The sequence below is a fragment of the Chenopodium album genome, chromosome 6, assembly GCF_948465745.1.
Source record: "Chenopodium album chromosome 6, dcCheAlbu1.1, whole genome shotgun sequence".
Classification (NCBI taxonomy): Eukaryota; Viridiplantae; Streptophyta; class Magnoliopsida; order Caryophyllales; family Amaranthaceae; genus Chenopodium; species Chenopodium album.
The window spans coordinates 1,174,030-1,200,054 of NC_137839.1; the positions used below are offsets into that span (position 1 = coordinate 1,174,030).

At 36.0% G+C, this 26,025-nt stretch overlaps 3 protein-coding genes across 3 annotated transcripts; 1 reads left to right on the plus strand and 2 right to left on the minus strand.

Annotated features, from left to right (window-relative positions):
• Positions 1–5,770: 5,770 nt before the first annotated feature.
• LOC145635513 (uncharacterized) lies at positions 5,771–14,250 on the minus strand. Its single transcript, XM_081686810.1, has 5 exons — positions 14,056–14,250; positions 9,605–9,822; positions 8,708–8,953; positions 8,214–8,362; positions 5,771–6,337 (listed from the first exon to the last, which is right to left on the minus strand). Exons 1-5 carry the CDS (start codon positions 14,143–14,145, stop codon positions 6,141–6,143), a joined length of 900 nt encoding a protein of 299 aa, XP_081542936.1. The 5' UTR covers positions 14,146–14,250; the 3' UTR covers positions 5,771–6,140.
• Positions 14,251–16,514: 2,264 nt separating this feature from the next.
• Positions 16,515–20,285, plus strand: LOC145634194 (putative clathrin assembly protein At5g57200). Its single transcript, XM_081685613.1, has 15 exons — positions 16,515–16,608; positions 16,734–16,803; positions 17,176–17,273; positions 17,383–17,521; positions 17,629–17,756; positions 17,889–17,981; positions 18,300–18,350; positions 18,494–18,559; positions 18,675–18,740; positions 18,833–18,913; positions 19,015–19,092; positions 19,228–19,392; positions 19,477–19,552; positions 19,656–19,780; positions 19,860–20,285. Exons 1-15 carry the CDS (start codon positions 16,519–16,521, stop codon positions 20,283–20,285), a joined length of 1,752 nt encoding a protein of 583 aa, XP_081541739.1. The 5' UTR covers positions 16,515–16,518.
• A 1,332-nt stretch (positions 20,286–21,617) lies between these two features.
• LOC145634195 (uncharacterized) lies at positions 21,618–25,181 on the minus strand. Its single transcript, XM_081685614.1, has 3 exons — positions 24,686–25,181; positions 22,531–22,677; positions 21,618–21,876 (listed from the first exon to the last, which is right to left on the minus strand). The coding sequence occupies exons 1-2, from the start codon at positions 25,101–25,103 to the stop codon at positions 22,580–22,582; spliced, it is 516 nt and encodes a 171-aa protein (XP_081541740.1). The 5' UTR covers positions 25,104–25,181; the 3' UTR covers positions 21,618–21,876; positions 22,531–22,579.
• Positions 25,182–26,025: the final 844 nt, after the last annotated feature.

The window sequence follows — 26,025 nt, forward strand, 5'->3', positions numbered from 1 at the left end:
TTAATTCCATAACCTATGCAAGTCGGGTTTGGGTTGGGTCACGCTTAAGTCAGGTCACGTCAGGTCATACTTCTTATCGGATTTGAGTCGGATTTATAACAGGTCGGGTTACATTCGGGTCGGGTAAACAATAGGTCAGGTTTTCACGGGTTAAAACGGGTTAGGGTAATTCTCGGGTTCGGTTCAAGTCAATAATTTGCGGGTTAGAATCAGGTCGGGTGATTCTCAGGTTTGAGTCGGGTTCGGTTCAAGTCAATAATTTGCGGATTATAATCAGGTCAAATCATTTTCAAGTTGGGTCTCGGGTTCAAGTCGGGTTCGATTCAAGTCAATAATTTGTGAGTTATAATCAGGTTTGGTCATTTCCAAGTCGGGTCATTCTCGGATTCAAGTCGGGTTATGTTCAAGTCAATAATTTGCAGGTTACAATCAGGTCGGGTCATTTTTAAAACATGTTATATTCGGGTTCAACTAACTATAAATAGATAATTATCATTTTTATAAAGCTAATAATTTCCTTTGACTATAATATATATGACAATATACTAGGGAACTATAGTCTATAATTTAGCAAGATAATTATCTCCTTTGACCATACAATAAATATATACTATATTTAACACTTAAATTTGAGGATGATGCTCCTTTCTTTGGCTGCCTGGACCGACTTGGTCTCCCAAGACAAAAAGCTTTGATCAACAATAAAAAGGTGGTCTAAATTGCATTTAAGATGATTTGAAATCGGGTCAGGAACAATTTGGGTTGAATTTAGGTCACGTCAACAACAAGTCGTGTTAATTTCGAGTTGGGTTAGTAACAGACTGGGTTGAATTTTTGGGTTGGGTAAGTAATAAGTATGGTAAAATTCGGGTCAGGTCAATAACAAGTCAGGTTGAATTTGGGTTAGGTCAATAACAAGTCGGGTTGACTTTGAGTCGGTTTTGTAACAGTTTAAGTTAAATTCGGTTCAGGTTAGGAATGGGTCGGGTTGAATTCAGGTCAGGTTAGTAAAAAGTCGGTTTTGACGGGTTAAAACGCGTTTGGGACAATTTCGTTTCAAGTCGGGTTCGGTGCTAGTTAATTAAATTGGTCGTTGTAAACTGGTAAATCGATGCAAGTTGTAAACTGGTAAATTGGTTGTATAAAAGCAAATTGAATGGTTCCACACACCAAATTGGACTCCCGGAAGGTATAGGGGACCATGGTAAACATTTCGGCAAATTTTAATTCCGGGTAAAAAAAGTCGAAAAATTTCAAAATAGAAGGCTAATATCCACGCTTTTTGAGAAATTTTGGAGATTTCGTGTCCCGATGTCGAAAAGTCTTGAAATTCCATGTGATACATCTCGGGATCATATAATGCCGTTTGGAATCATATATGATTATTATTTGTTGTCATAAATGTTCGTGGTAGGCTTGAATTAATGAAATCGGTGTAAATTGCAAACCGGTAAATTGGTCGTTTAAAGGCAAATTGGATGGTTCCAACCACCCAATTGGACTCCCAGAGAGTATTAGAGCTGAGTATTAGACCATGGTAAACATTTCAACAATTTTTATTTTTCGGGCGAAAAAAAATCAAAAAATTACAAAATTGATGGTTAATATCCACGTTTTTTGAGAAATTTTGGCGGTTACGGGGCCTGGTGTAGAAAAGTGTTACTCCCCCCGTTTCACTTTGTTAGTCCCATATAAAATCAATCACAAAAAATAAGAAAATGAATAATATTTGGGATCTTACATTTTAGTACAAAAACTGCTTAATTAGTTTTATCTTATTAAATGTTCTGAATTTTTTTTCTTTGGAAAGTATCAATTACAATGCTTGTTTAACGTGAGGAATATCAATCAAATACCATGTCCTCAATCCATTAATGGGATTGATGATCAATCAAAATGTTTAATTGCTGCCATGTCATCAATTCACTAATGGGATTAGAACTTATAAGGTCGAATTGGAAAAAAAAATAAAATAAAAAAGGAATAGATTCAATATGGGTAGATCATTTTGAAACGCCCAAAATAGTATATGAGACTAACATTATGAAACGGAGGGCGTAATATTTAAAGGGATACATCTCGTTGTCATATAATGCCGTTTGGAACCATACATGATCATTATATGTTGTCATAAATATTCGTAGTAGGCTTGAGTTAATGAAATCCGTGAAATTTGTAAACCGATATATTCACCATTTAAAGGCAAATTGGATGGTTCAATTCCACCAACCCAATTGGATTCCCTGAGGGTATTAGGGACCATGCTAAACATTTTGGAAATTTTTATTTAGAGGCAAAAAAAAAAAAAAAAAAAAAAAAAAAGTCAAAAATTCAAAACTTTTTTAAGATTAATTATATCCACGCTTTTTGAGAAATTTTGGAGCTTTCAAGGTCTGACGTCAAAAATCCTTTATTTTAGGAGATGCATCTCGGAGTTGTATAATGCAGTTTGGAACCATATATGATCATTAGGAACCATTGCATGGTTCCACCAACCAAATTGGACTAGTAGAGGCTATTAGGAACCATGGTAAACATTTCGGCAATTTTTATTTTCGAGCGAAAAAAAGTCAAAAAATTCCAAAATTGAAGGCTAATATCCATTGTTTTTGATAAATTTTTGAGGTTTCAGGGCCCGGTGTAGAAAAGCCTTGAGATTTCAGGGGATTCATCTCGGGGTCATATAATGCCGTTTGGAACCATATATGATCATTATATGTTATCATAAATTTTCGTGGTAGGCTTGATTGAATGAAATCGGTGCAATTTGTAAACCGGTAAATTGGTCGTTTAAAGGAAAATTGAATGGTTCCACTAGTCCAATTGGACTCCCGGAGGGTATTAGGAACAATGGTAAACATTTCGGCAATTTTTATTTACGGGCGAAAAAAAGTCAAAAAATTCCAAAATTAAAGGTTAATATCCACATTTTTTGAGAAAATTTAGAAGTTTCGGGAATCGTTTATATGATCATTATATGTTGTCATAAATGTTTTTGGTAAGCTTGGGTTAATGAAATCGGTGCTAGTTGTAACCCGGTAAATATGCTATTTAAATGCAAATTGGATGGTTCCACCTACGTAATTGGATTCCCGGAGGATATTAGGGACCATAGTAAAAATTTCAGCAATTTTTATTTACGAGCGAAAAAAGTCAAAAAATCTAAAAATTGAAGGCTAATATCCACGCTTTTAGAGAAATTTTGGAGGTTTAAAGGCCCGGTCTCTAAAAGTCTCAAAATTCTAGGGAATAAATCTCGGGGTCATATAATGTTGTTTGGAACCATATGTGATTATTATTTGTTGTCATAAATGTTCGTTGTAGGCTTGAGTTAATGAAATCGGTGCAAGTTGTAAACCGGTAAATTGGTCGTTTAAAGTTAAATTGGATGGTTCCACCCACCCAATTGGAACCCCTGAGGGTATTAGGGACCATGGTCTACATTTCGGCAATTTTTATTTTCGGGCAAAAAAAGTCAAAAAAATCCTAAGTTGAAGGGTATTATCCACGCTTTTTGAGAAATTTTGAAAGTTTCGGGGCCAGGTGTCGAAATGAAATGAGATTTTATTGGATATATCTCGAGGTCATATAATGAAGTTTGAAACCATAAATGACCATTATATGTTGTCATAAATGTTCGTGATAGGCTTGGGTTAATGAAATAAGTGCAAGTTGTAAACTGGTAAATTGGCCGTTAAAATGCAAATTGCATGGTTCCACCAACCAAATTGGACTACCATAGGCTATTAGGAACCATGGTAAACATTTCGGCAATTTTTATTTTCGAGCGAAAAAAGTAAAAAAAAATCCAAAATTGAAGGCTAATATCCACGCTTTTTGAGAAATTTTTGAGGTTTCGGGGCCTAGTGTAGAAAAGCCTTGAGATTTAAGTGGATACATCTCGAGGTCATATAATACTGTTTTAAACCATAAGTGATCATTATATGTTTTCATAAATGTTCGTGGTAGGATTGAGTTAATGAAATAACTGCAATTTGTAAACCGGTAAATTGGCCGTTTAAATGCAAATTGCGTGGTTCGACCAACCAAATTGGACTACCAGAGGCTATTAGGAACCATGGTAAACATTTCGGCAATTTTTATTTCCGAGCGAAAAAAGTAAAAAAAAATCCAAAATTGAAGGCTAATATCCATGTTTTTTGAGAAATTTTTGAGGTTTCGGGGCCTAGTGTAGAAAAGCCTTGAGATTTTAGTGGATACATCTCGAGGTCATATAATACTCTTTTAAACCATAAGTGATCATTATATGTTGTCATAAATGTTCGTGGTAGGCTTGAGTTAATGAAATAAGTGCAATTTGTAAACCGGTAAATTGGCCGTTTAAATGCAAATTACATGGTTCCACCAACCAAATTGGACTACCAGAGGCTGTTAGGAACCTTGGTAAACATTTCGTAAATTTTTATTTTCGAGCGAAAAAAAGTTAAAAAATTCCAAAATTGAAGGCTAATATCCACGCTTTTTGAGAAATTTTTGAGGTTTCGGGGCCCGATGTAGAAAAACCTTAAGATTTTAGGGGATTCATCTCGGGGTCATATAATGCCGTTTGGAACCATATATGATCATTATATGTTATCATAAATTTTCGTGGTAGGCTTGAGTTAATGAAATCGATGCAATTTGTAAACCGGTAAATTGGCCGTTTAAAGGCAAATTGAATGGTTCCACCAATCCAATTGGACTCCCGGAGGGTATTAGGGACCATGGTAAACATTTCAGCAATTTTTATTTACGGGCGAAAAAAAGTCAAAAAATTCCAAAATTATAGGCTAATATCCATGCTTTTTGAGAAATTTTGAGGGTTTCGAGGCTGGGGTCGAAAGGAAATGAGATTTTGGGGGATACATCTCGGGGTCATATAATGCCGTTTGGAACTATAAATGATCATTATATGTTGTCATAAATGTTCATGGTAGGCTGGAGTTTATTAAATCGGTGCTAGTTGTAAACTGGTAAATTGACCGTTTAAAGGCAAATGGTTGGTTCCACCCACCCAATTGGACTCTTGGAGGTTATTAGGTACCATGGTAAACATTTCGGCAATTTTTATTTCCGAGAAAAAAAAATTCAAAATATTTTAAAATTGAAATCCACTCTTTTTGAGAAATTTGGGATGTTTCGAGGGCCGGTGTTGAAAAGTTTTGAGATTAAAGGAGATGCATCTCGAGGTCATATAATGTTGTTTTGAACCATATATGATCATTATATGTTGTTATAAATGTTCATAGTAGGCTTGAATTAATCTGATCCGATGCAAGTTGTAAACCAGTAAATTGGCCATTTAATGGCAAATAGGATGGTTCCACCCACCCAATTGGACTCTTGGAGGGTATTAGGGACCATGTTAACATTTCGACAATTTTTATTTCAGAGTGAAAAAAAGTCAAAAAGTTCCAAAATTGAAGGTTAATATCCACGTATTTTGAGAAATTTTGGAGATTTCGGCCAGAGAAGTAGAAATCTAATTAAAGTAGAAATCTAATTAAGGGAGTAGTGTTGTAGGAAAATCTTTGTTTTTTAAGCATTACACAATAAGGCTGGCCTATAAGGGGTTATTCAGTCAATATAATAGGGGGTTTCCGTTTTTTACAAGCCAACAGATATATAAATGCAATGTGCCACCTATATATTTTTAAAACAATGTTTACCCTATTTGCTTAGGGTTTGATGTCTCTTTCAAAGCAAAGGGAGTACATTACATCTCTCCCTAGCAAATTACAGTACTTTTTAGTAAGCATGACAGCAGAAATTTCTCCAAGAATCTACAATGTTGTCCATTACCTTTAAATGCAGTTACCACTTTACCATTGATGTTCCTCATGGTAAACTAAACACTTCAAAAGTGAAGAAAAAGAAATATAATTTACTAAGATATACTCGTCGAATACAACATGAACACCTTCTACCCTCACAGTAACAACATGGACACCTTCTACCCTCACAATAAGATAAAAAGACATTGATATGCAAATTGTTTAACAGGTATAAAACTAATCTTCACTTTGAACCTAGACATCGTAATTCTTCTCATACTATCCATCTATTGTACGATGCATATGTTGAAATTAATTTTAATGTACTTGGCATGGGTGGAGTGATTTGGTTAGTCCATAAGCCTTTTAAGCATGATGTTCCATGTTGTGGAATCCAGGGAGGAGAGAGGTAATGAAGCCGAAAACTATCATCTGAATCTCTTTAACTATACCCCACCAATGGTTGCCTCCTTCAACTCCGGCCTCCGGAGCAGCTTCATTTTCAGTAATACGTTCTGCACCATCTGCAGGTGGATTGTCATTTTCTGCACCAGGTTGTGCATCTGTTGCAGGGAAGTTAATGCAACGCACACATCAGTAGAACATCACAAAAGTCATAATAGAATAACAGAACAATTAACCAGTAGAGGAAGTACAATATTATTGTTAGTAAAAATATTCACACGAAACTCCAACATAAGGCAGATTAATTGACACTAAAATTCTTACTCAGTGTTGATTCTTGTTCATTAATTACCTTATCTAAGGGTGACTGACTTCAAATAGAAGAGTTATCTTTGAGTTTAACTTGCCAAATACTATTCTTAATAAGTTAATATAAGATAAGACCTTGTTCTAGAATGAAATTTCACCTCCTAGATAATACTTCTACCATATGAAATTAACCACCCATAAATGATTTTGCCGCAAATATGCAGGCCTCATGGATGATTGGAGAGTTTGTCTGGTTTTGGTGCGTCCACTAATCAATTTCTTCAAATACTTTTTACACACACTCACTATATATTCCCTTTATATATTCTGTATCCTATAAAGTACATCCAGCATTGGCCTCCACAACAATCCATGTTTATCAGTGGCCTTCATCGGCAATCAATCACGAGTCAAAGAATAGCTTCTTATTGAATACTTCGTTCTTATTGGGCTATATGATATGGAGCTTGATGACCCAATGGACAAATTGAATGCAACGACTTCTAAGGGCAATAATTCAATGGCAAAGAGCCAAAGACACTAAATCCAAAGTTAAAAACCTGTTCAAAGTCTAAATAAGAATTTCACAATTAGGTTTACGCACAACAGCTCAACTCATATTATCATCCCTACTCTTAAAGAATACAATGACACCTTAATATAAGGTTACTTGACTACTATAAACCTTAAAGAAATAAAATTTCAAATTAATAGAATTAAATTCTAATATTCCTAACTGTCCTAATGTGAAACTGTCCATTTTTTTCTCCAGCTAATTTCATGAACTGAAATGTTTACCACAATCCCAAAACTATACATAATATGATCTCCTTCCCCAGTCCTCAGTCCCTACTCTCCCATGAAACAAATTACTTACTCTACTAATCATCTTCTTGGTCATCTGACACTGGTAATCGCAATCTACAAAACAGTGTTTGTAGCACCTTCATTTCTATTCTACATATTTGCTCATCATCTTTAACCTCTAATACTTCCTCCGTTTTATTAGATGCATCACGTTCTAAATAAGAAAGTTACAAATTAAATGCATTACTTTCCTTTTTTTATTTAATAAATTCTTTCAATCTCTTTCATATCACATGGGTCCTTTATTTTCTCTCTCTATTCTCATCTCCAAAAAAATGCCTAGGAATCCATGTTTTTGCAAATGACATGTCTAAAAAAAAAGGAAGTATTAAGTATGAAGCAATTTGTATTCTTGCAAATTATTCAAACACAATAACCTCAATATTCTTGTGCATTTTAATCCCAGGCTACAGTATGAATACTATCTGATCCAATTTCTCCTGATACCATCACTTAATACACCTTGAGAACTGCAAATGCTCCATAGAATCCCATGTACTCATGTAAAGATGTAAACCCCCTCCAAATTAGGAAAGGGGGAGGGGAAGATAAAGGCCATGGAGAAAAGAAAATGTTGTACATTTTATGGATGACAGATGATAATTAAGTAATGTATGTTGCAAAATCAGCTCATCAGGAAAACTCAATTTTTACGCTATCAGTGATTCAGTGCTCAAGCAGACAAAAAAGCATCACATCTAGAATTCATAACAACCTTAAGATGGTGATGATAATTAAGTAATGCATGTAGCAAATACTCATGAAACAGATAATAATCCAGGGTGACTTTTTTCTTCAGCAATTATCACCCAAAATGCATGCAATGTGCAAGATTTCTATAAAAAAAACATAGATTACCAGCAGCAGCTGCAGCAACATTATCATCCCCTTGTCTAACAATTGGATCAACCCTGGCAGCAGGCCTTGGTGGCCGGGGTGGAGCGGCTGCCCTGTGCATTGCTTGTGAAATCCAACGCATAAGTGGAGTTAAAGCTCCAGTCTGGTATCTGCATCCCAATACAAAGACTGAGTAATTGTAGACTTTTAAGTGAAAGAGTGCAATGAGAGGTATCCTAAATAGGAAACGTGCATTTTGTGAATGATGATCCAAAAAGCTAATTCAGACATTTTTAGCTCGAGTGCTTCGCCCCGATGTTCAGCCAACTGTTTCCAGTCTTTTGTGAATGATGATCCAAAAAGCTAATTCAGTGCATAAATCTAAAACTCTAAAAGACTAAAAGTAAAGTTTAAAGAAACACAAAAGCACAGAACTTTGAGGTTAAGAGTTTTATTTTAAACTTAAGTGAAGATGCATTAGATAAAGACCCATAATTGCACTAATTTATACTTACAAGTAGACGATAAAGGCAAAGAACACAAGCAGAGCAAGCCTCTGTCTCGATCCATCTTGGTTAAATATAAAGATCACAGCTGCCAACTTTAATATAAGCAGCAAGTCAAGCTGAAATGCGATCTGAAATCTCCGTACAACAATTTGTCTTTGAGGTCCAAGCTGAGGTTGCTGTTGCTGTGGCTGCTGCTGGCCCGCCTGGCTTTGCTCCCCACTAGCAGTTCCAGCCTCAGAAGAGGCTACTCTCCTGTTACCATTGAGCAATAAAATTATTAGGTTATGCTGCATCATCTCTCATTTCTTGTAGAACAAAACCATTCCACCCCTTTTATAAGTCTGTTCGGTTCCCACAACCCATTTTTTCATATTAAAAGTGCGTACATGATTATTGTCTAATAATTTAATCATCAGACTCTTAGTTTGGTAAACAAAAAAATGTAATACACATTGTAATATTAATCTAGCAAATCCTAATCAACCTACAAATGCCAAAGACTCTGGACCACAAGTCCACAACAAACAACGAACAAAAATCACTTACTTGAAGAATAACAGAGCACCGGGTATGAGAACCAAATAAGTAAAATGTCAAAGAGACCAAATTCTACATCTAGTCTAGACAAACTGGTAAAGTCAAAGGTGAAAACAATACGTTTGCTTTGCTACCATTATCTCTTACCGCAGAAAATTCTGCCAAAAACATTAGAAAGGTTACCTATTCCCCTGATCCTTTCCTGTCGAGGGGACTATTCCACTTACACTCAACTTATAAACTAATCAATCATAAATAAGGGTATATGAATAACAAAATCAAAAAGTGTTGTAGCAGAAGTTACAAAAATATTAGCCGGTAAATCAAACACTAACATGCTTGAAACATTCCGAAATCAATACTTACGTTGGTGTGCTGTATGTAAGAGGAATGAGAGTATCAGTGGGAATCCCAGTGACAGTTCCCATAAATGGAAGCATCGGAACAGCATAAATGCCTGGTCCACGATTATTCTGCTCTAAGTTCTGCGCATTAGCAATACCTGGAAGTAGTGTGGGGTACATGATCGGTAACATATTGACACCACCATGTTGTAGAGGTGGAAAATAAGGGAAATTTGGCACCTGAGACAACATGTCAACTACAAAGTGAGATAACGTGACAACAAAGTGAAACACCGAATCATGATAATACAATTCAAACAATAATCAGCTCACAATGAAAATTCATAACAATTCCATAAGTCATAACCATGATATAGACGTTCACACAAAGCGCTTCCGGCCAATATGTTCCCACAATCCCACATTTATAGGCTCCTATTATCAAACTTCGAAAATTTTTAATTGAACGATTTAAGTCCTTCGAAATTGAGGCAAAACAAACCTTTTTTAGGGAGTAATTCTATATTGTACATTTGTTCTCAACATTGCACAATGAATCAATGATCTCTTGTAAAACTAAGTTCCCCATTCATTAAGCAAAAAAACACACATCAAAAACCCTACAACAAAGCCTTAAATTAATCCTAAATATCAATCAATCAATCAATCAATCAAAGCCTTAATCCCAAAAGTGGGGTCGGCTAACATGAACCAAATTTGATTATTCCGTGTAGTCATCAACATAAATCTTTCTCCTCCATCCCTTACGATCCAAAACTTCATCCTCACGTAAATCCATGCACTTCATATCCTTCCTCACTCCTTCCAACCAAGTCATCTTTGGTCTCCCTCTTCCTCGTTTAATCCCTCCATGGTCCCACTCTTCCACTCTTCGCACCGGTGCACCCTCGGGTCTCCGTCTTACATGTCCAAACCAACGCAGACGATTTTCCCTTAGTTTATCTACAATGCCCGCCACACCTACTTTCTTGCGAATAACCTCATTTCTGATTCTATCTCTTAAAGTGTTTCCACACATCCACCTTAACATGCGCATTTCCGTAACCTCCATCTTTTTAATATGCTCTTTCTTAGAAGCCCAACATTCTGTACCATAGAGCAACACTGGTCTTATGGCAGTCCTGTAGAATTTTCCCTTCAACTTTAAGGGAATGCTGCGGTCGCATAGCACTCCCGTGGCCGCTCTCCATTTAAGCCACCCTGACTTAATCCTGTGGGTCACGTCTTGATCAATGTCACCATTCTTCTGGATGATCGACCCTAGGTACTTAAAACATTCACTCATGGTCAAATCCTTTCCATCCAAACTCACCACTTCATTGCGTGTCCCCCTCTGAGTGCCAAAACGACATACCAAATATTCAGTCTTACTCCGACTTAGCTTAAACCCTCTAGATTCCAACCTTTGCCTCCATTGCTCCAACTTGACATTAACCCCATCCTTAGTCTCATCCACCAAAACGATATCATCTGCGAACAGCATACACCATGGAACCTCATCTTGAATTGGTCTAGTTAATTCGTCTAGAACCGTTGCAAAAAGAAAAGGGCTTAATGCAGACCCTTGATGCAATCCGATTGTAATAGGGAAATCTTTTGTCAACCCTCCGCATGTCCTCACATTTGTTGACACATCCCGATACATATCCTTAACTAGGTCTACATACCTTCGTGGGATACCTTTCTTCAACATTGCCCACCAAAGTATCTCTCTTGGCACCTTGTCATATGCCTTCTCTAAATCAATAAAGACCATATGAAGATCTTTCTTCTTTACCCTATAAAACTCCATCATTTGTCTTATCAAATGGATTGCCTCCATAGTAGATCTCCCAGGCATAAAACCAAATTGGTTATCTGAAATGCTTGTGCATGCCCTCAACCTTTGTTCAATCACCCTTTCCCACAACTTCATAGTATGGCTCATAAGCTTAATTCCTCGATAGTTAGAACAATCTTGAGCGTCTCCTTTGTTTTTATAAACCGGGACCAAGGTGCTCTTCCTCCAATCTTGTGGGATCCTTGTAGCCGTCCATATCTTGTTGAAAAGGTTTGTTAACCAATCAATACCAATCTTACCCAAACACCTCCACACCTCTATCGGTACCCCATCAGGGCCAACCGCCTTCTTAGGTTTCATCTTCCTCAGTGCAATCTCCACCTCTACTCTCCTAATCCTTCGCACATACTCCATGTTGATTTCTTCATCACTCATAGAGGTATCTCCTATCACAACTCCATTACTTCCATTAAATAATTCATCGAAGTACCCCTTCCACCTGTCCTTGATGCCCTCCTCTTGCACTAGGACCATTTGGTTCTTATCTTTGACACACTTCACCATGCCAATATCCTTCCTTGCCTCTTGTCTTCTCTTTGCCATCTTATAAATGATCCTTTCTCCCTCCTTGGAATCAAGCTTTTCATAAACCTCCTGATATGCCTTTTCTTTTGCTTGGCGAACAGCTGCCTTTGCCTTGCTCTTAGCCTCCTTATACGCTGCAAAGGTTTCATCACTCCTACATTTTCCTAAGGCTTGATAGCATTCCCTTTTTTGCTTAATTACTGCTTTCACCTCTTCATTCCACCACGAAGTATCTCTCTGTACCGAAGTTCTTCCCCTTACTTCCCCTAAGACCTCTTTGGCCACTCTTAGGAAACAGTTCTTCATTCGTAACCAAGTCATGTCCGGATCCACCTCTCCATCCCAATCCGCTTCTTCAATTACCTTTTCTGTAAAAACCTTAGCTTTTGCATCCCTTAGGGTCCACCATCTTATCCTTGGTTCTTCTTGTCTAACTTTTTTCTTCGCCTTCTCTTTCAGACGAATAGTCATTACCAATAGCCGGTGTTGGGTGACCACACTCTCCCCTGGGATAACCTTACAGTTTATGCAACTTTGTCTATCTATGCTCCTTGTGAGCAGGAAGTCTATTTGAGTTGCATTTGCTCCATTCCGAAAAGTTATCAAGTGTGAATCCCTCTTCTTAAACCAAGTATTAGCCAAAATTAAATCATATGATTGGGCAAAATCCATAATAGCTTCACCACCGGCGTCCCTCTGCCCATACCCAAAGCCTCCATGGACACTCTCATAGCCATCTCGGCTCGCCCCAACGTGCCCATTTAGATCCCCTCCAATATATAACTTCTCTGAGTGGTGGACACCCTGCACCACCTCGTCTAGGTCCTCCCAAAATTGTCGTTTCTCTTCTGCATCTAAACCCACTTGGGGAGCATAAGCACTGATAACATTCACAATCTCCTTGCCACATAGCAACTTCAGCCTTATCAACCTATCGTTCTTCCGATAGACCTCGATCACCTCTTTTGCCAACCTCTCATCGAGAACCACACCAACCCCGTTCCTAGCTCCACCATTCCTTGTTCTGTGGCTCGTTTCTTGCCCAACATACCATACCTTATACCCCAAAACCAAGCCTCGAGCTCCTTCTCCTGTCCATCTTGTCTCTTGGAGGCACATGATGTTCACGCGTCGTCTTTTCATTACTTCTACCAATTCTGCTGATTTTCCCGTAAGAGACCCCACATTCCAAGAACCAATCCGCAAACTAAATTCTTTTCTCCCACGCTCCCTCCTGATCCCAACTCCAAGCCCTTGATTATTTGACACCACAATTGGGCAATATGGCGCGTCGCTTCTGGGCGACGACCTAGCAACCCTTACATACTTATCACTGCACCCGGGTCTGGGAAGTGCAGCGCGTCGCTCAGTAGGGAACGCCCCAATGGCACGCCCTTGCTCATTTGACACCACACTCGGGCAATGTGGCGCGTCGCTTCTGGGCGACGACCTAGCAACCCTTGCATACTTATCACTACACCCGGGTCTAGGAAGTGCAGCGCGTCGCTGAGTAGGGAACGCCCCCACGAAAATATCTGTTTGGCTCATGTCATGGGATGTGACGAAGTTTTATACTGGCTGTCACTGGCCTACCGTAACCCTCCTCCTTTATCCAGGCTTGGGACTGGCAGCGGGAAACCCACTGGCGGAGTTAAATTAATCCTAAATAATAATTGGTTAAAGTCTTCTTGCTTATATGAGCGGAATCAAACTAGCTTAATTGGTTAAAGTCTTTTTGCTTATATGAGCGGAAGCAAACTAGCTTAATTGGTTAAAGTCTCGAGGTTCGCACCCATGATCAAATCCCGTACACTCTCAGCACACCAAAATAAACTATAGAGTGGCTAACAAGAAATCCTTAATTTTACAGAATTAACATAAATAAGCAGAACATAAGCAATTTACATCCAACAAAACAATAAACATAGGCATTAAACCTAAAGCCAAAAAAGTTCACAAATTGACAAAATTGCATACTTAAATCAATCAAATTAACATTGAAATTAAAATTGAAAACCCTAAAAACAGATCTTAATCATAAATTTAAAAAAAAAAAAAAACATGATTAATCAGCAGTAGAATAAAACCTGAGGAAGTTTAAGATCATCTTGAGAAGGTTTAGGAGGAGGTGTAGAATTGTCGGAAATGGTGGGCTGATTATCGGAGTTTTCCGCCATTGTTGTTTATCCGATTTTCTCTCTCCTCGGTAATAATGGTACCGGCGATCACTGACTTTGCTTTGCAACAATTTTTTGATTTTTTTTTTCTCTTTTTGTTTGGGATAATTTGGAAGTACAAAGAAATTAGGAAAAGGAAAATAAAGAGTAAAATTAAACGTGGAGTTTATCATGGATGCCAATGGAATGTTGCCACGTAAGCAAAGTTCACAATAAAGTCATCATAATTTGGGTCGGGTTTAAACCGGGTTGGGTTGGTTCGATGAGTCTAAAATCTGGCCCATATTATGAAAGTATGTCTAAATTTCACACCACGACTAACTTTTATATGGTTTAGAGAGATATAAAAAGAGGGTAATAAGACTCGATCTCATGATCACAGATCACCCAAAACCAGAAAGATAAATCTAAACCTCTAACTACTTGAGTTTCTTTGGCTTCACTCAAAATTTGAGTTAGAAATACAGTCATTTACGTAGTATATATGTTACGGACTATGGAGTATGGAGTGTACTATTGCTCATATAGTCATATATACCCATACTTATGGAGCTATGGACCGCACCTAGTAGTTGGCGAAGTTCCATACACATAGCCATTGTTAAGGTTAATTTTTAAAAATATTTATAAAAACATTATGAAAGCAGTTGGTTGATAAATTACTTTTCTCCCTATAGTATCATTTAGATTTTTGGATAAAAAATTAGTTAAAAAGCTACTTATTAAATACATATGAAGTATATACTTCGTTTTGATAACTTACAAATACAAAGTCCTGAATATAAATTTAAAATTAATTAGAAGAATTTGACAATAGTTAATTGGATAGTTTTTTTTTGGCAATTTGATCTGATTTCCCACTAATTAAGAAGCATGGTTTTTAACGAGAATTAAGATTTAGTTTGGGTTGTTAGATCACTATAATCAAGCGATCAAGATATCATGCGTGTCAATTATAGCATTGTTCTAATTTTTTAACACTCCAAACTTCTTCCTAATCCTCTTTACCTAGCTTAAAATTTGTTTCATTTACTTTTGTATCAATTTAATCTATTATACTGTTTTATTCTCTTTTACTTTTAATCAAAAGGACAATATAAGTTAAACAATTTTAGAGCAAAATGATTTAAGAGTTTGTTATATTAATGTTGTTATTCAATTATTATTTAGGAGTATGATTTTAATTCATTTATATATAGTCAATATATTGCTTATTTGTTTATGAATCAATACACATTTTATCCTAATGTTTTTTTTTTTTTTTTTTTTTTTTTTTTTTCATATTGTACTTTTGATACTAGAACTTGATAAATTTCTTTGTTAAAATTGTTAAATGTATTCATTATTCAACTTAAAAGTGGGTGGAGAAAAATCTTGTAAAAGTAAATGAATTTAATTGAGAGAATTTGGACCCTTTTGAGACATTGCAATATCATGAAAATGTCAATATTAATGTATGTACTTCGTTATATTTTAATATCATGATGATAGAGAGTTAACCGTCCAAATCGATTCTCATTCCACATTATAAGCTATAGTTCTCACAATAAGCTAGATAGAACTAAGCATTTCTTCAATAGTATAAAAAAATAAAAAAAAATTCAAGGTTGGCTAACTAATAAATAAACCAAAATAAAGCCAACCTCAACTATCCTTGACAATGATTAAATTGTATTTTAATTGCTCATAAGTTCAAATCAAAGCAATCTAGACTTCTTTAATCAATAATTCATCATCACAAACTATTAATTATATTATATTTAGAAACCTTAATATAAAATTTATTACATCTTTTCCTTTTCTTTTTGGTCCGGCCTCAAAGATGGCCAATTAAGCCCAAAAAAAAAAAAAAAAAAAAAAAAAAGATTCCTAATACCAACATGCCATGATCTTTGCCAACTCTAAAGATGATCAAATTAAAGCATAAAATTAAAATCCCTTCCAAAAAATAAATTAAAAAAAAAGAATAATAAATATAAAAAAGGCTAATTTTGTCATTTCATCCTAATATCAAAGGCAAAAAACAAGCAAAATCAAATCCCAAATTATATTACATCAATTATAGAATTACTAAAATACCCCCACTTCAAGTCATCCTTCATCCATCTTTTTTGTTGCGCACAAATTGGACATATATAGAGAGAAAAAATAATACTTGTACATAAATTGAAGAGAGAGAAAGATATGTTTGTTTCTTGTATTTTGTTTGACATTGTTATACAACCCATCTTCATTACAAAATCATCATCATCATCAAATAATTTTTCTGGGTTTTTCTACAAATCTTACATTTCATAAATCATTACATTATAATCAATATATATATACACAATATAATTTAAAATAATTATTGCATAAAAAGATTGCATTTTTATGGGAACATTTCAGAGCTTTCGAAAAGCCTATGGAGCGCTTAAGGATTCTACCACCGTTGGCCTTGCAAAAGTCAACAGCGAATTCAAGGTTATTATTTCTTATTTTTTTTCCTACACACATTTTGTAAATGATTTTATGTAATGATCATAATATATCATAAAATGGGAAATTGTTTGATTTTTAAAATTTTTGTTATATTATGTTCTGTTTAGGATTTGGATATAGCTGTGGTGAAGGCGACGAATCATGTTGAGGCTCCTCCAAAGGAACGACATGTTAGAAGTGAGTTGTTCACCCGAGTTTTATTACATGCAATATAATGATTCGAGCCTGAGCCTAAAAATGTTTAGATCGTGTTTTTTGTTAGCTTAACATAGGTGATCACAAATCACAATATCACGTTGTTATAAAAATGTAATCTTGAGTATTTGTTGACAAGTTTACATGCATGTTACATTATTAGATGATGAAAGTTGGTCAAACATAGGAAATTAAAGGGATTAAATTTCTTTTTATAATTCCCACATAATTAACTTGTTCTTGTTGGTGGTTGATAATTTGTGCAATGGTCAAATAATGCAAAATTCATGAATTTTATGTTACATAGTTTTGTGTATTATTCATTTTGATTAATTTGTTTCTATTGTTGATCAGAAGTTTTTGCTGCAACATCAGTCGTTCGGCCACGAGCAGATGTTGCTTATTGTATTCATGCATTAGCAAGGAGATTGAACAAGACCAAAAATTGGATTGTAAAGTTTCTCTTCATTTTTTACATATTCCTGCAATTGTTTTCGATTTGTTGACGGACTAATTAGGAGTTGGTTATGATATATTGACACAAACAATTGTAATCAACAGGTTGCTATAAAGGTATTGATAGTAATTCATAGGACATTAAGAGAGGGAGATCCTACATTTAGGGAGGAGCTACTGGCTTACTCACACAGAGGACATGTCCTTCAAATATCGAATTTTAAGGATGATTCAAGCCCTCTAGGTACCCTCTTTGTCCTAGACCTTCTTTACTTCCTCTTTATTCGATAGTTTTACTTGGAGCAGTTGGAGGCTAGGATAACATCGAGGATTATGTGAATCTCAATGCAGCATGGGATTGTTCTGCTTGGGTTCGTACATATGCACTCTTCCTTGAGGAAAGGCTCGAGTGTTTTAGGGTCTTGAAGTATGACATTGAGGCAGAACGGTTGACAAGATCTTCACCAGGTGCAAGTAAGGTCAGAAGACTTGTTCAGTATTATCAATCATTGTCATCAGTTATCTTTAACCCTTCTTTATATGTGTGTTTTGCTGGTATTGGAGGATAAAATACTCAAAATAGAGGTAATGTAGCTTAGGTTTTTTCTCAGGTACATAGTAGAACACGGCTATTGACTGCTGAGGAGCTGTTGGAACAACTACCTGCTCTTCAGCAGCTTCTGTTCCGGTTGATGGGTTGTCAGGTAAGAATTAACTCTGTTTTAAGCTCTGATTTTTGCTACTTTGTCACAGTTATAATCCTTCGTATATGTTATTCAGAGTCTCATTACTGAACGTCGTAGTTAGTTCAATTTTTTTGTGCTGCTGGCCAGCCACAACCCCAGGTTGTAAGGCCGAAACTTCAACTGATGGGGTAGGAGTGGGGGCAGTTTGTTCATAGGGCCTGCAGTTGGGCGCTGCTGCTGTACTTGACGTTATCAAACTGTTAAAAACATGTATCTCTGAGTAATAGTTTGAATTTATTGGCTAACAAATGTTACGACTCCCTAACTTTTTGGCAGCCTGAAGGAACAGCTTGCACAAATTATCTCATACAGTATGCTCTAGCTTTGGTAAGCATATTACTTTGTTTCTGAAGCATTTCAATACATTCAGCATACAATTACAATTGCATTTGGATTGACAGAAACACAAAGGATGTAAAACTTTTACTTTTAAGCTTGATTTCACATTTTCCTACATGTTTGGAGTGTAGGTGCTGAAAGAGAGCTTCAAAATTTACTGCGCGATTAATGATGGTATAATTAATTTAGTGGACATGGTATGAATTTCTATCCAAGAACTTGTAAGCTATTTTTTCTTGATAATTCCAACATTCCTTTCAAGAGTTTCCCTTCACCAGCTAATCTTCAAATACTTTCTTCATGTATGTGTAGTTTTTCGACATGACTAAACATGATGCTGTAAAAGCACTTAACATATATAAAAGAGCTGGTCAGCAGGTATGGTGTAGCAATTTAAAGAATGAAGCTCATTCCATCCACTTGTAGCTTCTTCTTGCAATTTATCTTTTTACCATATCCCTCTTTTACAGGCTGAATTTTTAGCTGATTTTTACGAATTCTCCAAAAGATTGGATCTAGCCAGGAACTTTCAGTTCCCAACACTACGACAGGTAATTTTCTGCAACTGGAAAGCGACTGTGTCCTTTTTCTTTCAGTTTCGTGTTCTAAAGTTTCTACAAACTGATGGCCTGAAATTTGTCGTGATCAATAGCCACCCCCCTCATTTTTGGCTACTATGGAGGAATATGTCAAAGAAGCACCACACAGCGGTTCTGTTGCAAAGAGACTAGTGAGAAATATTTTCACCCTCATTTTATAACCTCATTTCATAGTCTACTGCTAACATACAACTCCAACTTGACAATTCAGTCCTAGTCATGCTATGAAACTTATGCTTTTTGAATTCAAAACTATGCTTCAACAGGAGTATCAAGAAAAGGATGAATCCCCACACAAAGTTGAAGAACCTGAAATCGAACAAAGTCAAAAAGAGGAAGAGGAAACAGAAGAGCCCGAGGAAGAGCCAGAGCTTGAGCCAGAGCCTCAACCAGAACCTCCTCCCTTGATTTCAACAGATGATGATCTTCTTGTAAGTCCATATTATGATCTTGCTTTCGCAAACTGTTCACACTTCTGAAATTCTGACTTCTCGTTGTCTGGATCATTTCTGCAGGGTCTGCAGGAAATAAATCCAAAAGCTGCAGAATTGGAAGAAATTAATGCCTTAGCTCTTGCCATTATTCCACCAGGTAATTCCAAATATAGTTCTCTTAGATTACTGCCTTAGCCTTTTCGCTTATTTGTCACACTTGCACATATTGTGTGTATCTTCTGATTTTGGTTGCAACACAGGAGGTGAAAATCGATCTTCAGCAAGCAATGCCTTAACAGAATTCAGTGGTACATCAGGATGGGAGCTAGCTCTAGTTACAACACCCAGCAACATCAACAGTACTCCGCCTACAGATACCAAATTGGTTTGTCTTCTAAACATCTACCTGTAAAATTATAGTAAAATTACCCTAGATATATCATTCTGCTGTTACGTGTGTTCAGGCGGGTGGCTTTGACAGCTTATTACTCAATAGCTTATATGAAGACGAGAATGCAAGAAGACAGCTACAGATGCAGAATGCAGGATACGGGCCATATGGGATGGGAGCAGGTGCGACACAAGTACACAACCCATACGAACAACAACAGGACCCCTTTTTCATGTCAAATAACTTCGCACCACCCACCAACGTTCAGATGGCTATGTCTCAGCAACATCAACAGCAAATAATGATGCAACAGCAGCATCATCACCAGCAACTACCGCCATCCCAGAGTATGATGATGGTGCCTTACCAAAGCACTTCTCCCACTCAATACCCTCAACAGCAATCCATGGCTATGGGTGCATCTAACCCGTTTGGGGATCCATTTTCCGCTTTCCCTCAACAAGCAACACCCATCCATGGGAATCACGGTCTACTTTAGACGAGCTAATGATTTTATCTCTTCAATTTTTATGGTTTCTTTAAGTTTTTTTTTACTATCTAGGTGCAACTTAATCAATGATGTATTCCTTCATTCTTTTTGTGAGTATAAGAATTTATTATCACATTTTTCTGTTTCGTAACTTCCTTGAAATCATATACAAATTGCCATTCTTTTGCAAATGCAGCAAAAATCAATACAACGGTCATACTTTTTTCCAATGCAAAATAACGTTCCTAATTGAGACAATTTTATATAGGAATTTAAGCAGTGAAACGACTTTACCTTATTCTTATTGCTTATTTTATATTTTGGTTACAATCATACCATATTAGATCAAACTAGAAAATTTCAGAGATCAAATCTTATTTTTGTTAGCTTATTGCCATGTTCTTATAACTTAGTACTTGTAAAAACTATGAAAATTAGATATTATTTGAAAAATATACGTCAAGATGAATCTATCAATATTCACTTGATAATTTTTTTTCTTATATATTGATGTACACCTAAGGTCAATGTGTAGTCAAATAAGACAATCAAATAGACCAGATTAAAAAAAAAAAAAAAAAAAAAAAAAAAAAAAAAAAAAAAAAAAAAAAAAAAACAGGAAAATGCTATACTTAAACCTTAGAGCTAAGGAGTAAAAAATGAAAATAAATAAATAAATGAAAACACAACATTAATTACACCATTTTTGTCATGCATAACCTAAATTAATACCAAATTAAGAAAAATATTAAATGTTTATTCTTAGCGCTAAGGGCTACATATACCATTACCCCAAAAAATTTAAATAAATTTCAGACTACACTTTAGAAAACTCAAACCAAACTTCGCAAAGAGAACAAAGCCGATTGTTTCACTTATAGTCCAAGAATGAAAGAATACGGATTATATAGTTTCACAATCAGAACGACGTATATAGTTTCACTGTAAGTATAAGTATGAGTGTTCAATTGCGCAACACCCCCAATTTTGATTGTTTCAGACCCAAGGCAGGCACAGTTGGATATGGAATACCATTGATACCTACAACAGTATAGCTTTAGCATGGTAAAACCTCTGCTTCCCTTTATTTTTCAAATAATTTGGGTCAAATCCCCAATACAGTAATTTGGTCGAAATTCCCACAATTAATGCTTGAATGTTTGAAGGTAGACGCCAATGCAGGATGAAATTTTTTACTGTGTGACCACTCTGTGGCAATGGAACAAAAAATATCTAAAACATCTGAATTGGCTACCAGATAAGATGAACACAGAAAAAACATGAATCTAAAAACACCTGTTACTTCATAAGATAAACATGGACGAAATGCAGGATCAGTCAGAATAGAAATACTCCGCATAATCAGATCAAACTTGTATTATTACGTCCTTGAGTTGATGTGCAAGAAACAAATACAAGATGAGTTTCCACAACTAACCTAGCTTTACCATATGGACATCAGAAAAGGTGAAAGTAAACTGTTTTGCTGCGGAAACTACAGGTTACATTATGTACAAATGCCAGTATACTTGGTTGCCTTCCAGAATAAATACTCTCTGATTTTCAAGTTTCCATGATCAAACCTTGCACGAGCAAAAGCCTGTAGTTTCGAACAGTTTATTAGCAAGAGAATACAATTACACATGCATGCAATCAACTAAGGAAACATGCCTTTAAGAAATCAGAATCTACCCTCTAATTATAATCAACCTAGTGCAAAATTAAAGTTTCTTAGACCAAATTCCAGAGTTAGAATTGAAACTGTAGCTTAGTGTCATAGTGATTTTTTTATTCTTGATTCTATTTATTTATTCATTAAAGCACAGTTGATTATCCTTCACAAGTTCCTGCTGATATATCCAAATAAAGAGTGGAAACAATAACAACATGTCATGATTTCAATTTACAATGTGTAATAGAAGACACGGGGATGTTATGATTAAGGGCAGATGTTAGAATACTTCATGGAAAATAAAGCATCAAGCCAAGTAATATTCATATGGATCCCCAGCACATAAATTTAAAGACATTATTATCACAAACAACATAATTAGTTGCATAGAGATACAAATAGATCATACAGCAGAAATTATCACCCAACACATTATAATCAAAATTTCGAGTTCAAAGCTGATATCAGCACCAATGCTAAAATTAAATTATTTAAAGTTTGAAAAACCTGCTATCATGATTGTGGGGATACCAAATCATTTTCAGATCTACATTGAAAATATAGATACTACTTACTGCTTACCATTAAACAACTGCAAGAGGCAAAGTAAACTGGTCATAAATGTAGATCATTACTCCTCATCCTCAGATAATGACGGCTTTCCTAAGTTGCTTGGGTCAAATACCTGTACCTCTACCTTCACAGGAGTATTATGATCTGGCACTGACCCTGTCACCAAAAAGCACGTAGACATTGTTAATAATGAAATATTCTGACTGGAAAAAAGGGCTAGAACTATAAACTTGCATATATTCAACTTTTTTTTGTACTTCACATAAAAAAAATTCTAAAATCATTCATCCCCCTCCCCCCCCCCCCCCCCCAGTAAGACATGCTTCCTTTACTGATGCATACTATCGTTGCTGTCTAGCAGTGAAAAAAGGTTTATGTGAAACAGCCTGAGCCGATTATCATTTTGCAATCAATCAGTCGAATCATTTCACAAAATGCTGCAAGGTACATAATATGTCAGGAAAATGAAAAAGGCAATGTAGGCTAATAAAGGCCAATGACAGCATTTGAAGATATTTTAGTCAGAAGACAGGTTCCTGAAGGTCAATGACTACTGAATAAATTGGGCAAAAACAGTCTGGGAAAAAAAAAAAATGAAACTTTTGCAGCAAGGCTCCAGCTCAACATCTCTTTAACTAATATCCCATGAACCCAACATTTACTTAGATCAGTTTCACAAAGACTTAAACAGAAAGCACTATAAGAAAATTTATCTGCAGAGAGTACAGAGGACATTGGATTAATGTTGTAATTGCTTCATGAACCATGTTTTGTTGTAACATCAGAAAGAGATGGAATAGAAACAAGGAATTTACTATCACACATTTTGACCTCTCAATCAACTCTTGATTCCAGAACTGTTAGAAGTAGGGTTTTTCATCGACAACATATCAAGGCACTTCATACATTTGAAAACAATTAACAAGAGGTATAAAAATTACTATCAAGAAGACTTTTAAAGTACATTAAGTTTACTGGCATGGCAATGAGATATATTAATAAGGAAAGCTAACTGAAAAAGGGCATATACACATTTTGGATTTACTCTCAAATTGAAGAAGGGGAGGGGGGTTGTGAAGTAAAAGCCAGGTTCTAGTCAAGGAAACTTTTCCTATATCCTTTAGCATTAGAATTTCAAGAGTAGAAGACCCAAATGAATTGTAACCACTGAGACAAATAAAAAGCTCACAAAATTAAACTTGTAAAATAATAACATACTTCAGCCATTTACAAATGACTTATACCAATATTTCTCCTCTTCTTAAAATAATAACATACTATAGGCTGCTTTCCCTCATTAAAACTCTGGTAATACTCTACTCAATCACAGGCTGTCAAAGAAGATTGTCACCAATGGTCACCACTTCTTGATGTAGACAACCTTTCCAAACACTTGTTCCGAGTCTTTTGACACATAACTTTCCAATAAACACTATAAAAAAACAGTGACTTTTTAGCTCAAAAACTCAATGAATTTCCTTTCAATCAAACCAAACATACAGCCTCTTCATACCAATCTAAGCATCAAATTGACCTACAGAAGTGCCATTACAAATTTACAATTGTCACCAATTTTTAGTACAGTTCGGGGCACGGTGAGTTCATTGGGAGGATCATCATCCCAACTTTCTCCACTAATTAGCTCTAGAAAATAGAACTTTACAAGATTTTCTTAAAGATCAATGTCTTTACCACTAGTAAAAGACATTACTACAGCACGAAATTACAAATGACTATTAATCACCAATACTCCAGTCATTTCCACATAGAAATTCCACACTTTTGCCATCACTCAATCAGGATGCCAACTAAGCTACTCCAAGCCTTATTGTAGTGATCTTACACCTTTAAAAATGTTCAACTTTGTCTCCTTTGTAAATGGTATTATCCACCATATTCCCCAATTGTCCAACTAAGCTCAAACACAATCTTCCCTAAATTATCACTCACAATGTCGAGTCAAATCGAATCCATTCACAATTCCAATTCACAATACCCTTCACAACCCCAATCAATTAAACCCCAACCCAACAGATTCAACAACACAGAAATAGAAACGATCACAAAAACCCATTTGAAGTTTTAAACTTTACTCCTAAAAAAATCAATTATTCCAAAATTGAAAGACAATTTAATCGATTAAATAGAAAGCAAAGTTGCTAACCTTCAAAGAAGAAGGAAGAAGAAGGCCAACCACAAGCAGAGGAGAGAGAAAGAGACTCCTCCTCAGTCAAAGGATTAGTAAGCCTTTCCACAATCTCAACAATGTTATCAGAGGTTCGTTTAGGTGGGACCCAGTAAGAAGAACCAGGACGAAGAGGGAGCCAATCAGGAGCAAGCCGTCGCACGAAGATACCATGGATAGCATCTTCAAGCTTCTTCAACCCAATAATTTCGATTTCTCCGCCATCTGAGGCAGAATCGAGGTCGACTTCGATGAGGCGGGCTTTAGTGGAAAGGTGGTTTCTGGGGTTGCTGAAAATTGGGGAGGAGAGAGAATTTGGGATGAGTTTCAGAGCACCTGAGGAGGTTGAAGAGGTGGAGAAAAGGGTTGTTAGGGATTTAGAGAATCGATGCGCCATTGATGAAGAGGAGAGAGAAAATGAGAAGAAGATGATGAAATGAAATGGGGAAGAATGAAGAAAGCTGAGAGAATGGGAGTTTGTAGGGAGGTGTTATTGCACGGGGTTTATATTTTCGCACGGGCATCACCGACTTACAGGGTTGTGAATGTTAGACCTGGCAAATGGGTCATTTGGGTCGGGTATGGGTCGGGTCAAGTTCGGGTCAAAAGATTATCGGTGAAGTTCTGGTCCGGTCGGGCCATTTCGGGTTAATTTCGGGTCGGGCGATAATCGGGTCGGGTCGGGTATCGGGTCAACACTTTGGGTCGAGTTCGGGTCGGGTCAAGTTTGGATTGGGTCAATTTTCGGCTCGGGTCTGGTCAATTTTCGGGTCAACTTCGGGTCGGGTCAACTTCTAGTCGAGTCATATTCGGGTGATTCATTGAGTTAAATTCAACTCTGTATATATATTTATTTATTTTTTGACGAAAAACTCACTATATTTATGAAGGCTATTTTTTCATGGATTATAGTAATTGTTTGACTTTTATTAACCTTTTTTTTTTTTTTTTTTTTTTTGTGTTTAGAATTTTAGACTGAGAATCACTTTCAGGATCTCCTTAAACTAAGAGGGTTGTTCTAACTAATTGAGTTATACCTCACTCTTTATTGATCTTAGTTTTAATACGTACTCTTATTATAATTGTCATTGTTGTAATAATTTCTTTGAATTATTCTTATACCCCCTCCGTCCCAAATTACTCTTAACGATTTGACATTTTGCACTATTCACACATCTCACTTTGACCATCTTTTTTAGCTATTATATGAAAGTCAATGTAGTCATGTAAGATGTTGTTGGGTCTATTTTAATGTATAATTTCCTAATATAAACTTTTTATAACTTATATAATTATTTACTAAAAGAAGTTAAAGGTCG